Genomic DNA, 15,222 nt, shown 5'->3' with positions numbered 1-15,222 from the left:
CAGCTATTGTTGCCCTGTTGCAATTGCCAGGAGCCAGACCACAGAAGCCTCACGCTATACAATTTTGTAACGCGGTCCCTGGAGCCATTATTGTTTTATTAATCTCTTTAGCCAGCTAATTGTGGAAGCACATTCTACAACTTGTAAAGCAACAAATTGAGATTTTGCTCTTTTTTGTGCTCTGTGCTTACCCCTCTATAGCAACCCATATAGAAGCCTGTTACTGAAATAACAGCTTCTCCAGCCCCAAGAAACGGCCTCAGCTGACACCAAGACAGGACTCCACTCCTCGTTAACAGAGCTAGTTAAGTTTTGCTGCTCAGGGATGGTTCATAAATTCTTTTCACCTGCAGTGCACTTAACACTTGCCTGTGCTGGGCTCATTTTAGCCATCATCATTTGGATGATGTTAAACCCAGAATTACATTTTTGAGACCCAGCCTAGATGCAGCTAAGCACATGACTTGCTCCTGGGTAACTCCTCCCTCCCCCTTTTGGATTCATATGTAATAGGCGTGATTTCAGCATTATCAATACATCGATGGGCTTTGCTTTAGCTATTGCTGTATGGAAACAGTAGCTGGCTTCCTTTGCCCCATGCAAATTGCGATGCTCCATGTGGATACAGCAGATGATATAGCCCAAGTCACGTCATAACTCAAAGCAGCAATGATTTTAACACTCAGAAAGGTCCCAGCATACAGAAATGTATACAATTAATGTCCCGAAGCTCCCTTGTTGTCTTTTTTTGAAAGAAAAAAAAAGGAGGGGGGGCAGCATCCTTTGGGAAAACAAACTTAGCTGCCGAGAGCAGGGCATTATTTCCTTTTAGTCCTTTTGGAGTACTAAGATCTGTGGAAGCTCCTCACGTGGGAAACGACAGCATCATTTCCTACCAAGCCCTCCCTTTACAAGGTCTTTGAACACCAGCTTCCTTAGTTCAGGGAACCAGTGTCAAGTCGTAGGAAACAAAGGCAAATTGGAGAACCTTCATGAACCTCTGAAAGGTTCACAAGAATGGCATGTGTATGCTTCTGAGCAAAAAAAAAGGAATTAAAAACTAGGACGTGGATTATTCTTCATATAATTCATGCTGGGAGAAACACATAGAGAAAGAAACCAAGCAGGCAAAGAGGCAACAGCAGTGCAGCACGCCTAAAACTTTAATCTTTGTTTTTAAAGAGTACAGAGTTGAAAGTGACACTCTTCTCCTTCCCACCTTCCCATTCTCTATCCCCTCGCTTCCCAAGTTCCCCTAAAAGGAAATGTTTCTTTGTTGATTAGTTTGACTTCCCTTAAAGTGAGGCGCACCCGTTAATCTCCAAAAGTAGGCCCCAATTCCATAAAACACTTGCACATGCACTTCACTTTAGTCCAGTCCCATTCACGGCAACATTTAAGTGTACATACTTGAATGCTGTTTTGAATAGGGACGTTTTTACTTAACCAAAGATGGGGGGGGAGGTGTGTATATTTGTGTGGTCTTAATAGGGGAGGGGGAGGGAGGACATACAACACACATCATCTTGTTCCCAATTTAAAAGTAATCTTAGCAGCAGTCAGTGACTGACACATTGGTAAAATCTTAAGCAGCAGCTTAACCACAGAAGTGTGCAGCAGTAAGAAATCCAATGATATTTAAAAAAGGGTAGCTCTAAAATCACTGCTGAAGGCCAGTTAAAGCAGTCAGACTTCTAAGTTTAAACATCCTCTGCCCCTAATTCCACTAAGCAAACACGTTTCTTTAATTACAATTATATAAAAGGAGAGACTGGCGAGACAATACAAAAAAATAAAATACCAAGAATGGTATAACCTACAGAGTTCAGAAAACAGGATTCTGGAAAATTAAAGTGTTTTTATTTTTTTTTACATTGTTTGCTTTTGTTTTTTATCCCTTTGAAATACATTTTTTAGATTAATAAAGATCATAAACTAATAAATTGATATGTTCTTTGAACAGACATAATAAAAATTCAGACATTACACCACAGGACCCATCATTTAAAACCAGAACAATTAGAGTGATGCTGGCGAATGTGAGGATAAAACGCCTAGATAAAAGATGTGGTGGCTGTAAGGAAAAGTGTGGATTAGAGGAGAATTGAGAGTGAAGCAGGTGATGCTTTAGTCTGAATCTGAGCTGTCTTCCTTGTTGGTTTGGTACTGGCTGACTGCTTCTTCCAAAGGAGCCATTGTACCATCCGGCCGCACTCCCATTGGTTTTATAAGCTCATCTCTGTAACAGATTTAAAAAAAAGACTATATATTAGCATATGCACACATATCGATTCACATGTGTATAATACAGTCACATACAGTATATGCTTTAGTACATAATGGGCCTTTAAAAGGAAGTTATTTCTGCTAAAGCCCTCTGTTTTGAAGAAAGAGGAACAAAAAACCTTCCAAAATAGGTGGGAGGGGAAGAGCAGGCCAGATAAAGACTTCATTCATGTAGGCCAAACCTACTTAGCCAATTAAAGACACCATGAAAAGTCAGTGCCTAATAGGCTCAAGACAAGGAGCAGGTCCGCTGTTTTACATACACAAACTAGCTTTTCTTCTAAGAGTTCTCTGACAGCCATTTCTGCCTAAAATTTCACCTGCCATTCTGGCCAATATATGCCCAGGCAATTAAAACAATTATTTGATCCATATTCATCTTGTTGAAGGAAATAAATCAGATACGAGAACAGACTCTGCCTACACCACTCCTAGGGGTGGGTAAGTACTTGTTGATTCATTTAAAAAAACCTGACTGATTCTAATACTGTTGCTTTTGTTTGTGGCAGTTTAATTACAGGATTGACAGCCATTTTAATCTCTTCAAAGCTCCAAAGGCCTCTCAGCAGCTAATCCAATTATATCTACTCCACAAGCTACAGCCTCATCTAAGAGATGATTAATTATTGATTAAGCCAATCAAAAAGTATTAGCAAAGATTTATTTAATCCTTACTTTTTATCACCTCATTTATATGTGGATTATGGCAAAAGCTGTAAGGGCAAAGATAACATTTTGATTTTCTGCTGAAAAAAAAAATAATGGAGAATACCTCTAAATATTCAGAAGTCACCTTAAATAAAGGAGCGGAGGCTTGATGTCAGTTTACCCCTTGCTTGAAAGGCAGCCCAGTAAAACTGCCGATTTAGCACACGTATACCACCCTCCCGAGCCACGGACAATAAAACTCCATCACTCAGTAGGGACGCAAAGGCATTTCACCAGCTCTCTGCCTGGTCTGCATCACTACCTTGGCTGGGAAAAGGGACAAAAATTGCTTGTGCGAGGCTGGCAATCTAACCTGAACGCAACCATAGGAACAGCAAGAAAGGCAACATCTGAATTATGCGGCATGTGTACGCTAGATACTGTACAGTCAAGCAGCAGTTAAATTAAGTCTCCAAGAGTCTCTTTTGCTCGGGAAGAGCAGAGACCAGCAAGACAAACACAGCCATTTGTGCAGATGTGGCAAGCAGATACTACAGCGATAAGGTCACAAATCCCACTGCCTGCAGCATTTCAAACCGTGAGAAACTGGACCTGGAGAAACTGCTGTGGTTTGGCTCACCAGGTCTGCGGCGGGGCGATGCTGGGGGCCAGGGAAGGAGGTTTGTAACGACCATACTCGAAGAGCACAGCCCGGACTTTGTGTGTGTGTGTAAGAGTAGAATCTATCTTTAAATAGACTGGAGATACCTTGCCATACTTGAGGACTGACAGCAAGTCCTCCTCCTTCAGGCAGTGCGATCCAGTGCACAGATTCTGCCCAAATGAGAGCACTCTTAAGTTTTCAAGTATCTGCTGGAGATGTGTGCGAGAAGAGATCAAAAGAATACTTGAGATCAGATTTGAAAGGGCTCAAAAAATGAAGACTGCAGATCTAGTGTCCAAACAGGACCAGAACCCTCCCTGCCTGCTGTGGGGGTCCCCCAAAGCCAAAGCCAGAGTGCTTCAGAGTTGCATCTAATAGCAAAGACTTTTTTCACAGGAAAAAACCCTATACATCTAAGGCCTTTTTAGCTTTTAAACTTTAAACACCATAATACGAAACAAATATCCTTTGAAATCTGTGATCAGTCTTGCAACAAATTCTGCAGTGCCACTTACTCAAATGTGATCTAATACACTTATTTTTGGAGAATAACCTGAAGAGTAAGTCCTTGCTCGTATTTTTTAAGTCCTAAAAGTAAAAACATAGCCACAAAGAATGAAATCACTTTTGCTTCCCTCTAAGCTCAGAGGATCCTACATTTTTGTTTTAAAAACCACAACGCATACTCTTAGGTTGCAACATTTAACGTTGCAGCCAGAAGTCATAGAATCACATTATTTTCTAGTCACTTACAATTTATTATTGGTAATAAATAAATTATATTGGCTACTAAAGGATAAAGAAACAGTTCAAGAAAACGGAAAGACAAACACGGGAAAACAAGGTCCCAAGGTCCCCTTACGTGGGGACCTCCCTCTGCTCACAGAAGGATACTTGTAAAATACCTGTAAAAATATTGTCAAGAAGTCCTACCTCATCATTTGTCAATTATAAAGAAATAGCTTTCTCTGCAACTTCCCTTATGTGCTTCACTTTTACACCCTGTCACACGCACTCCAGAACTTGACAGAAACTTTTTCTCTCCTGGTCAGTCACCTCTGGAGACACTGAACACCAGATGCAATAGACAAGACAGATCCATACGCACAAGTCTTGATCTGTGGGTTTTGTGGGGGTCTTTTGGGGATAAACGCACCAAGTTTTGTCTGACAACGTAACATAGAAGTCTGAGTCACTGCCGTGCATTTGCATCCTCTGTGATGCTCGAAAGCCTGTTTCTCAGCTCGCTGTACTCAGAGTGCACTATTATGACCTGTGCTGTACTGCACTTGAGGTTCGTTCCCAATGCTTTTCCTCCTCTCTAGGCTTTAACCATCAGCTAGGCCGATCTCGTATTTCAGAGAATAACAAGGATGTTTTTCAGTTAACCTTTCTGTGCCTGCATGAGCTTCCTGCTTTGCAAGTCCTTGACCAGGATGAATGATGGTTGTTAGAAGTTTGCTGTTCTTTCTCTGTGTTAGGAGGCTGGACTCCATACATCCTTCCTCAGACAAATGCTACCCAGTAAAACTGAACTGTATCAAGCCAGAAATATTCTAGGCCACCAAAAGAAGAGGTAGGAGGAGAAGCAGGGATCAGCCTGTTTTCTTCCTAACCATAATCTAGTCCTAAAACGGTGTAAAACGTGGCATCCTCTCACCAGTGAAGACTTGACTGCAAACTCCAAAGAAAATGACACGAGTTTACTCATGGGAAGGGGAAAAATCCAGAGGGAGACAAATAGATGAAAAGATCTGGGCTGCCTACAAAGCTAGCTTCAGAAATCTGGAACAACTACCTGCTAAATAACAGAATTTTGGGTAGGACTGCAAGAGGCATCACTGAGCTGACTTCAATACCACACAAGAGCTGATGCTTACCTGGTATGAAGTCTCAGCTCTGCCAGCCTCACCAATTTGCCAGTTTTACAGAGACCTCCACTGAGTTTTGACAACTTGGCCTAGCTGAGGACGTGCTTAATGTTTAAGGTGAAATACAAGGTGGCAAAGGAAGCACCAGAAACTGGCACGTATAACCTCAGAAGAGAGTTCGTTATCCAGAAACTGGATGTTCATGGTCCATCTATAGGGCAGAAGAGAGATCGCTTCAGCCCAGTAGGTGGCAGCGGGAATACTTCTGTATCCATGAAGATATATACAAGTACACAATGTGCATATTTATACATATTTGAACATCCTTGTGTGACCTCCCATATACTCAAATACACCTTCTTGCAACATTCATTTTTCTAATGCAAACAAAGCAGTCTATTCAAGCGTACTTAGGAACACACCATAATTAAACAGTTGGTAAAATGCATTCTCTTCTTCCACTTCCAGATCTCCCAAGAGTCCCTTCAAATATATCTATAAAAGTTCTAGCTTCCTGCTTGCCATTTAGCTTGATGACAACTCAAAAATCATTCCCTTGTTTTGAAGGGTAACTCTTTCTTGTCTGCCCTATGTGCTACAGGGCTGTATTGACACATGGAATTAATGATGGTGTCTGTAATGAAACAGCCATCATGTGAACACCAGTCCGCTCCTTTGATAAAATGGCATGTTAGGGACCTATTCACCTCCTTATAATTGAGTACTAAATAATAGTTCCGATCCTTTCAAGTAACATTATTTTGTTCTATGATTAGAAAGGGGAGGGGAAAAAAATATCTATGTAACATTGCCTTCTTCATTCATTCTGTGATTAATTTTGTGGTTTTAATGAGTATGGTTTCTTATTTAGACAGGTTCTCTTACATACTCGTTTTGTTGACTTCTGTTCAATGTACAACAAAACCCGAGCTGTGATAATTGGAGACTATTTCATCAGCAAAAGGATTCTTGCTATTAATACAAGGTTGGCTTGGAAAAAGCATCCTGACATTTTAAATTAGTCAATTAATATACAATTCTACCTACCGTTTATAATAGAAAAAATGTTAGCATTTTTTCCAGACATTTTAATTAACACGGAGTATTTCCAATAATCTATAATATAAACAGACAGAATATCATACAACACTGATTTAAGGTGGCTAGCTTCACATTTTGCAAAAATGAAAGGTTGAGTTAAATCTTTTTGCAGATCTGGGGAGTTTTTCAAAGCTCAAAGATGTGTATCACATAGAGGGGACACTAATTTACAGTCGCCAAACAATTCTCAATGAATCAACACGACAGTATTGACCCTTACAGCAGACAAAGCCCATAGAGTTACTTTAGGGCCAAGTTCGGGCATCCATCAAACTACCTAAGTAACATCGACATCTTCCAAGAGCTGCAATAATCAAGATTTTTCATCTTCATTTACACTTATAATTTATATATATTTAATGATTTTAAAAAGTACTGCAGCCAAATTTCAGCAAAATATTAATTTCTATAAAAGCTTTTGTAGAACCCAAGTCTATGTTAAAATATTGAGGCAGGGGAAATGGGTTCACAAACAATATCCAGCTTTCCTCCACACTTTTTGATAAAACAAAACTGGGTGATTAATTTTAATTTATCACTGTCAATGGTCAAGAACCTCCTGAACAGGCCTAAACACCGACAGCCTAACAGAATAGAATAGATTTGGAAGTGAGATTGGAAATGACCAAAAGCATGGATCAGATTTACATCACCTCAAAGCAGATTCAATTCTTCAGTGCCAATGCTGAAAATAAAGAGAAACACGGAGAGCAAAAATCCACTGGCATCTTATGGATCAAGGGAGAAAATGCCAATTTGTTACTTATAGTTTCAGTAAAACTGTACAAATGGTACAGTGTAAACAGTTAGCAGCCACTAATGAAGGCTATAACTTTTCAATGACGTAATACTGTTTTGCAAATTTGTTTTTGGAGTTCAATCCATCATCAGGTAGCTTTAAAAAATGATACAGAGCCAGTCAAAGCCAAATCTAGCACACCCCAGTGACAGACTGGCCCGGTTATCCTTATCAGTCAGGAAGGGAAGCAAGTTTGTCAGTCCTTCAACTTTTTTTTTCCATCCCTTTCTCCAGTAAAATCATGCTAGCTTTTTAAAGCTTAGCTTCCATGACTGGGACAATACAAGTGTGCTAAGCAAACCAGTTTTGCTGTACATCCAATCTCTTGTTCAAGTTACACAGATAAAATTATATAAATTCTTTCAAGATTAGAAGAAGGAGCTGTTGGTTGGCACTGCACCAAATGGAACCTGCTCATTTCATGGTATATGTCCCCTCCTATGGTGACAACAACAAAGACCAGCAGGAGTAGGAAACCTGCCACCAGAAGTCTGTCTCAAAGCAAGATTCAAAACCCAGAACCAACTGAAGGCTCCTATGAAAGCAATCTCCAGTTTAAATTTGTAGGTTGCAAACCAAGGAAAAAAAGTGCATTCCACTGGTAGCTTTAAGTCTCTGAAAACTCCCAGCACTGAAGGGCTCAAGCTGGAAGCAGAAGTGTTTGATTCCAAAAACATGGAGGGACTTCCACTACTATCAGCATGTTACTAACTCTTTCTTCTTGTATGCAAGACTGGCAGCTTCCTATTTTATTTAACATCTGCAAACCCCACAACTGCACTCAATTACATTCGTTAAAAACATCCCACAGCCTCCCAAAACCAAGTCTTATTTTCTATTTCCTTCCTGCCAGCATTCCCCGCCCCCTCCATTTTCGGTAAAACAAAAAGAGTAGGAAGAACAGTCAAGTGATTTTATTCATGTTATTACAGCACCTAAAGGGGTCACATCAACAACACTGTCACACAGTAATCGCTATACTGAAAAACAAACAAACAAAAACCTTACAACAAAAAGAGCCCCAGCCCTGAAGAGTTTGCAGCCTAAGAAACTGCAGGTGGATGTAAGTGACACAGAAAGCCCAAGGTGAAAGTAATGCTACTGGCCAAGAGGATAAGTAGTGACACAGGGCACCAGCTGCTTAGTTATTGTCAGTCTGTAGCAGGCAACCCAGCAGGTGCCTCCAATCCTCCAAACTGAAAAGGCTCTTATGCTACAGTAACGCCATTTGGACTTTGTGTGTGTAACTGCTATAGAGAGCAACTGACTTGTCTTCAGGTCTTAGTTTATCTCCGGTCTCAATCTTCCTGTTAAAAAAAAAGTTTTAGACCATTTAATCATCTTATTGTGGTACCCCTTACGCTCAGCATCTTAATTCTCTAGCTTACATAGAAATCGTTCCATTTTACACAGTAGTTCAATTAAGATTACATGTGCATTGCATTTTCTTCTCTTTATTAAAAAGACTGTAACATAATACGCTTCCTTTCCATGCAAATAGTGTGAAAAAGTATCCAATTACTTCACTGACAGTCTCAGATCAGCTGTTCCGACACCCTTCCCTGCTTTCTCTCCTGTTTATAATTCAGTCTTTGTCAGCTAATACAAAATCCAAATTCTCCCATATCTTTTGCTGTATTTCTAATCTTTAGTAGAGATGTAAAAATACTTGGTTTGCTGAATTTCTCTCAACAGATCTTGTTATTTGAATATCTACAGACTCTTACAAAACACAAACACATTTCTAGCTCGAGTCTGCCCCTGCTTGAGGAATGATCCACTTCTGTATTTACCTAAATTCCTACAGCTTCGTTCAATGATGAATTAGTATTACATTAAGTGTTCCTCAAGAACGTAAAATTTTGCTTACACAGAAAACAAAAGTCCAAGCAATCACTCCAATATGGCTACAAGTATGGGGGAAGCAAAACCAGCGAATTCTAGGCATACTGAGTCAAAACACAAAAAAAATCTTCAGCTAACAGCACAGCTCTATTCCCTTTTTGTACGTAGAAAGTTATAAAATAAAAATCAACTCTCTGTATCAACAACAGATACCTTTATGTCACATTTAGTACCATTTTCTTTTATGATATTACGTCATAAACAAATTATAAAGGTTCATTTGTAATCCAGTCCACACTTAACTCTAATAAATCCACAATAATTCTAAATTGTAAATTCCCTTTTAATTGCTCCATTGTATAATTTATTGTTTCTGGTGACAACTAGTTTCACACTGTGTTTGTTCTTCATATAAGCAGCACACATAAGTGCTGCCATGAGATGCTGCTCATTGGCTTGGGGAAAACGAGTACACTTGCCTTGGGCTTAACGAGTACACTTGCCTTGGGCTTGGATTGTGTCCCATACTTAAAAAAGAGAAATTCTTTTCATTATTATCAGCCTATCTATTTAGGAGGCAGGTCCCCTCACCACCAGATCTTCCTGATTCTGTTCAGTCCCCTCCAAAAGAGGTTTCCCTCTGAAGTCCTGTTACATATCACTCGTTTGTTTGAAGTGCTAAACATTTTTCTCTGCAGTTAAAGTGTTCCTAATCCCAGAAAGAAGTCGATTATAGCACTATTTTGAAGCACTAGACCTTAGTAAAGAGCCAGGATATGAGTTGCCTCCCTCAAAAGCAGCTATAATACAATACCTGGAAAGTTTATCAAACATGTTGACAAGCTTCATAGCTTCATATTCTTTTTGTTCTTCCGTCATTTCATCCATCGGATTGGGCATTGGTTCTTCTAAGTGACCAGTGATGAGGTTAATGCTGGAGGTGGAAAAACAATACCGTTTACATTTCTATAGAAATATGTAAATTGTCTATCTTCTTGATAGGAGGCAAGAGGAACACACTAACAGAAACCCCCAGACTAAAACTGCCTGAAATGCACATGAAAGTTTTTACTTTAAATAGCCAGCCTTCATTTTTACACCCTTTTTGTAGCCTTTTCTTGTGAATTATTATCTTCTTATCGATTCACTGCATTAATTTCTTGGCACCTACTCAGAAATACACAGAACACCAGTACTTCTTGTATTATAACCCATACACAAGCAGTTTGAAAGCAGGGCAATAATGCTGGTAATAACAACAATGTAATTAGTAATAATAACATAGACAGGGAACAGAATGACAGATATTTGTTTGAAACTCATTCCGTACAGGTTTAATTTTGAAGATACAGACAGGTTCCAGTTACATTTTCTTATTAATGAAAAAAACATTGAATTAGTTTACTATTCCCCTTCCATGATGATTTTTGCTCAAACCAAGTTAAAGTTACTTCACTTTGAGAATTTACAATGCCAGTTTTATTTTCACTGTTAAAACAAGTGAATGGCGATACAAAAATGGTAAAAAACAAAGAAACAGTTTTAAAGAACACTTTCAGGGCAAATTATCTTTTCAATCAATTAAATCACAAACATTTAACAGCAATACCGAAAATCAGATGCATAAATCAACTAACAGTTGTCTTGAATGTTTCATTTAAGTGTCAGCTTTTACCTAAATAGATGTTATAGTTTTACTTATATGCATATAACTGGATGTTAGGCTTTTGAAAGAAGAGCAGAGATAAAGGAGCAAGAAAAAATAACACTGAAGTGCAGAAATAAAAAGAAACCTCCTGTTTCAGAGTTCGTTTCTTAGCATAGAAGCAATAGAATTCCTGTAACTTCTCATACATTTAATCCTGTCTTTCATTCATGTTCCTTAATAAGAATCTTTCAATAAGCCACAATTCCCCATCATATATCTTATCATGTCTGTGTAATTCAAGGAAAACAGAGTGAAGTGGAAAAATAATGTGCTTTGGATGCCCACTATCAATAATTTCAGAACGTACCTAAAAAGGCACCAAATCCTAGATGTAACGCGACAAACCAAAACCTCTAACACCAAATCAATTACAATTAATAAAAATCAACAGAGAGAGCTTCTCTATGATCACTGACTCCTTCAAACAAATGTGTTGGATTCCTGATGCATGACTTCTACAGAAGTTATTTAGTCCTTCCGTATTTACTTAGGTGACCTACTTGATTCTTCAGGGAAATTTTAGTACCTTTTTAACAAAGTCCCCCTTAAAACCTTAAGTCACATTTGACACCTTTATTTTCTCTGTTAAACAGAAATACCCCACAAACAATAGTTAGTAGTTGGGCAACTTCATGAGAGTTCCTGGAAAATCTGGGGCAAAAGCCATCCTTGCTAAGTTTGTTACTATAATTTTTTTTTCTAAAATTTGCTCAAAAATATTTTTTCATACTTGAATTTTAAACAGTTATTCAAACTGAATTTAAATCATTCTCATAGTGATTTTTTTTCCCCCTGGAGCCATCTGACTATATGATGGTCACTCTTAGAGGCTGGTTAATCAATAATTAGATCATGAAGTCAACAGGAGACAGGAGTTAATATAAGCACATGTAATTCCAAAACTGGCCTCTCTGGAAAAGGTGAAACAAAAAAAATTATGTCAAAACATCTACATTGCAACAGGACAGAAAAAAAAACAGGAAAAAACAATACTATACTTTGGCTTTGCAGATTTGTATTCTTCTGTATCTGTATCTTCATCATCTGAGTACCAATGATCTCCTCTTCCTCCTGCTAACAGGCCCCTTGCTGCCAGCAATCCTGCCGCGTTACCATAGCCTGTATATTTTAACAGGCTGTCAACTGCAAAGAGTGATACCGAAAATTATTGAGCTATAATCAGCTACAAAGCCAAAAAACAGCATAGTGTTACAAGAATTGAGAGGTACAGCAAAAGGCAAATATACTAATTACAGCAAGACCTTATATAAGAGGGAGAAGAAAAAGTAATTTTTACCTCTCTCTTTACAAAGAACAAAAAGAAATTCTGCTGCAATTTGCTTTACTCCAAGGTCTACGTGTGTCATAAGGCGCACAAGCTTGTTTCTCACTGTTGTGCCAACTTCTGGACGACTTGATACGTCCCTTAATGGAGGCAATACCTAGCAGCACAAATAAAGGAAAACCAGCATAGAATGCATGGCAATACCTATCCGATCCTTGCAGAAACAAACACAGTCAATAGAACAAGAATATACTGTAAGCTCGGCGCCTTCAGAAAAAGGAATGAAATCAACCCAACTGCGCTTACATGCACTAGTAACGACTCACTTCTTAACATATTCAGGCCTTCTGGTCTGCCACCCTGGGCAGAAAAGTACTCAGTCCCAAACACAGACTTTTTAAAAAAAAGACAATTATTAGGAATTTAAGAGCACCAATGAGTGTCCCAAAATAGTTGGCTCACAGGCAGCAGTAACCTCAGTTCTTTGTTTCTTCTGTTTTGCTCAAGTATCTGGCAAAAGCATTAAAAATACCGGCTTAAGGAACTTACAATATTAACATGATGTGTAATTTACACAGACCAATGAACATACTTATAGTGAAAAAAGCAGGAAAATAAGTAATATTGCAAGTCCTAGTACCATGAATTTAAAAAATTAGCTCTATGTTTACAGAAGAAATGCATACTTTTCCCAGAAAACACCGTTTTAAAGGTAAAGCTAAGTTTCAAAGAGATTTTGGAGAAAACACTATTTAACATTTCCGCAAACACACTATTTTCTCATTAAATGTCATTAGTGTTGGTAACTTCAACCCTGAAGAAAGGCAGAAGGTTCCTGAAACACGGCTGGTTTTGCAACGTAACTTCCGCCTCCTTGTGCGTATGCATTCAGACTCAAGACCTACATTAATTTTCCACATTCCCAGGGTATGATTCGATCTGCAAACAAACCTGGGCCGCAGTATGAAATATTTAATGGTCTGAAGACTCCGGTAAGAATTATGAATCTTCAGTGTTTTACGAGGGAATGAAACCAAAGATGTTACTAATTGTCGTAAGAACTTGCAGGTCCTTTGTCTTCTTGGTGTGTAATGTAAAAATGTCATGTTCTGTGCAAAATTACTGCACAATTACTACTGAAATCAGACTCACTGGGAACCGATACTTAAACAAATGAATGCTACAATATTGACTGCTTTGAAAAAAACAGACCCCATCTTCTTCAAACTAAGTATTCAAACAATTAGCAAAAACATTTTACTTTGTCCCTGCTTACTTTCCCCAATGGGGATAGTACCATGACTGACATTTCACAGAGTGTTGTAAGAATGAATTAATGTTTTTAGAATACTCTAATACTAATACAGTGATGAGTGCCATAGGACAGTCCATGAGGAAATTAATCATTCTGTCTTCAGATCAGAATTTGAATAGTGCACAATAAATAAAGCCTAAGGCCAACACTTAACAATGAGGGCAATTCAAAATATCAAACATCCGGTCATGCAGTTAGCGGCATCCATCTATTCTGTGCACTATATGAGGCAGTGGTCCTGTGGTAAGAGGCAGCATGCAATTATATCCTGACATCTAGACGCCGAGATGTCATAAAAACATGCAGACAACTTCATTTTCTAACTTCTGAAACTTGGCTCTTAGCAGATTAGAAGAGTATCCTAGGAAAGAACTGCTGTGAACAAAACCAATAAACACCAAGAACAAGTTTCTTAAATTCCTCAAAAACACTTTTCTGGTATAGACGAAAGAGGCAGAAAATATATGCAAACTATGCCCTTTTCCATTATAAACTCTATTTATGAACTGAGATGCAGCTTTGATCTGTGAGCAACATTTAAGATGCAACCTGAACATCACTGCAGCTTAGGAAAAAGATTTCTCAGCTGGTTTCAGCTGTCTCTCCCTTGCTTGTCTTTTAACTTTTCTCCACTAGACTCAGGAAAATCAGCAGAACAAGCAGAAATCACCACACCCAACCACCACGCCATAGAGATCCTTTGGATATTTAACCATAGCATGGAAACCTTTTTTCCTGTATAAAACAGCTCTTTTAAGAGAGCAAGTGCTGAAGCGTGCCTCTGTTCAGGGACAGAGTTTTACTCTGACAGAAGAGCTGATACACACCAGTACACAGGTTTCAATTGCAACGACTCCTGCCTGCTGAAGTCAAACTAAAGCTCAGGCAAAACCCACCAAAACACCTTGGTACGATAGGCAAACCGACACCAAAACCCACCTACGGTAGCCTCGCTGGCTACCATACAGCTTTGCCAAGTTCTGTTAACGGCACTGAATTATTTTTTATATGCTGGATGTAAGGGGACAGACCTCACCGAGTTCTTTGCCCCTGCAGCACATGATCCACGGTGCCCCATGTTAACACAGCTTTACACCATCCCTAACGCTACTACTTAACAGCTCGACAAAATGTATCGTGGAACTTAGGCCATAATATCTATTGATTTACATGACTGAAAAATTATTTCTATAGCTGACAGCTGTCAGACTGAAAAAACCCAGAAAAATAGAAAAAATACTGCAGAGAACTTTGTGGGTAATTTAATATGGAACCATTCATGCTTTTAAAGTATCAGTGTCTTGCACTGACGTACAAACCTCAAAAAGGTTACCATTAGCATCATATTCAAATTTTGATGAATATTTTACTTACCTGAGCTTTGATAAACTTCCTGATATTCCTATGAGTTCGGCAGCATTCAGTTAATAAACTGAGAACTGGAGTTAGACCTTCTCTATAGCTGCTTCCCTAAAATAAAACCAAATAAAACATTTTTAAGAGTAAATTTTTGTTTTCAAATCCTAGGAGCCCTTCAATAAAGTCCTATATGACAGCCAAAACATGAACTTTACATAGATATAAACAAAGAGCCAAATGTTCATCCTCTCACACACACAAGCAAGTATGTTTCAGATGATAGAGGAATTTGTTCTCAATTTTGAGGTGTTTCACAATCTAGAAGAAAGGTCATCCGTATT

At 38.7% G+C, this 15,222-nt stretch overlaps 1 protein-coding gene across 3 annotated transcripts in view; it reads right to left on the bottom strand.

Moving 5' to 3' along the window:
* Positions 1-1,153: 1,153 nt before the first annotated feature.
* RIC8B (RIC8 guanine nucleotide exchange factor B) overlaps positions 1,154-15,222 on the bottom strand; it is a 40,296-nt gene continuing 26,227 nt past the window's right edge. The window contains exons 6-11 of one of the 3 annotated variants that reach the window (XM_063321257.1): positions 14,897-14,992; positions 12,220-12,364; positions 11,921-12,065; positions 10,029-10,148; positions 8,638-8,676; positions 1,154-2,239 (exon numbers count right to left, since the gene is read on the bottom strand). In XM_063321257.1, the coding sequence (XP_063177327.1) occupies positions 2,128-2,239; positions 8,638-8,676; positions 10,029-10,148; positions 11,921-12,065; positions 12,220-12,364; positions 14,897-14,992 (657 nt within the window). In that variant the 3' untranslated portion in view covers positions 1,154-2,127. Of the gene's footprint in view, positions 2,240-7,476; positions 8,677-10,028; positions 10,149-11,920; positions 12,066-12,219; positions 12,365-14,896; positions 14,993-15,222 lie in introns of those variants that run through there. The other 2 variants (XM_063321238.1, XM_063321248.1) reach the window with 2 other exon arrangements.

This window comes from Chroicocephalus ridibundus, chromosome 1, assembly GCF_963924245.1.
Source record: "Chroicocephalus ridibundus chromosome 1, bChrRid1.1, whole genome shotgun sequence".
NCBI lineage: Eukaryota > Metazoa > Chordata > Aves > Charadriiformes > Laridae > Chroicocephalus > Chroicocephalus ridibundus.
The sequence above is the reverse complement of the archived record's forward strand: the minus strand, read 5'-3'. Positions and strand labels throughout refer to the sequence as shown.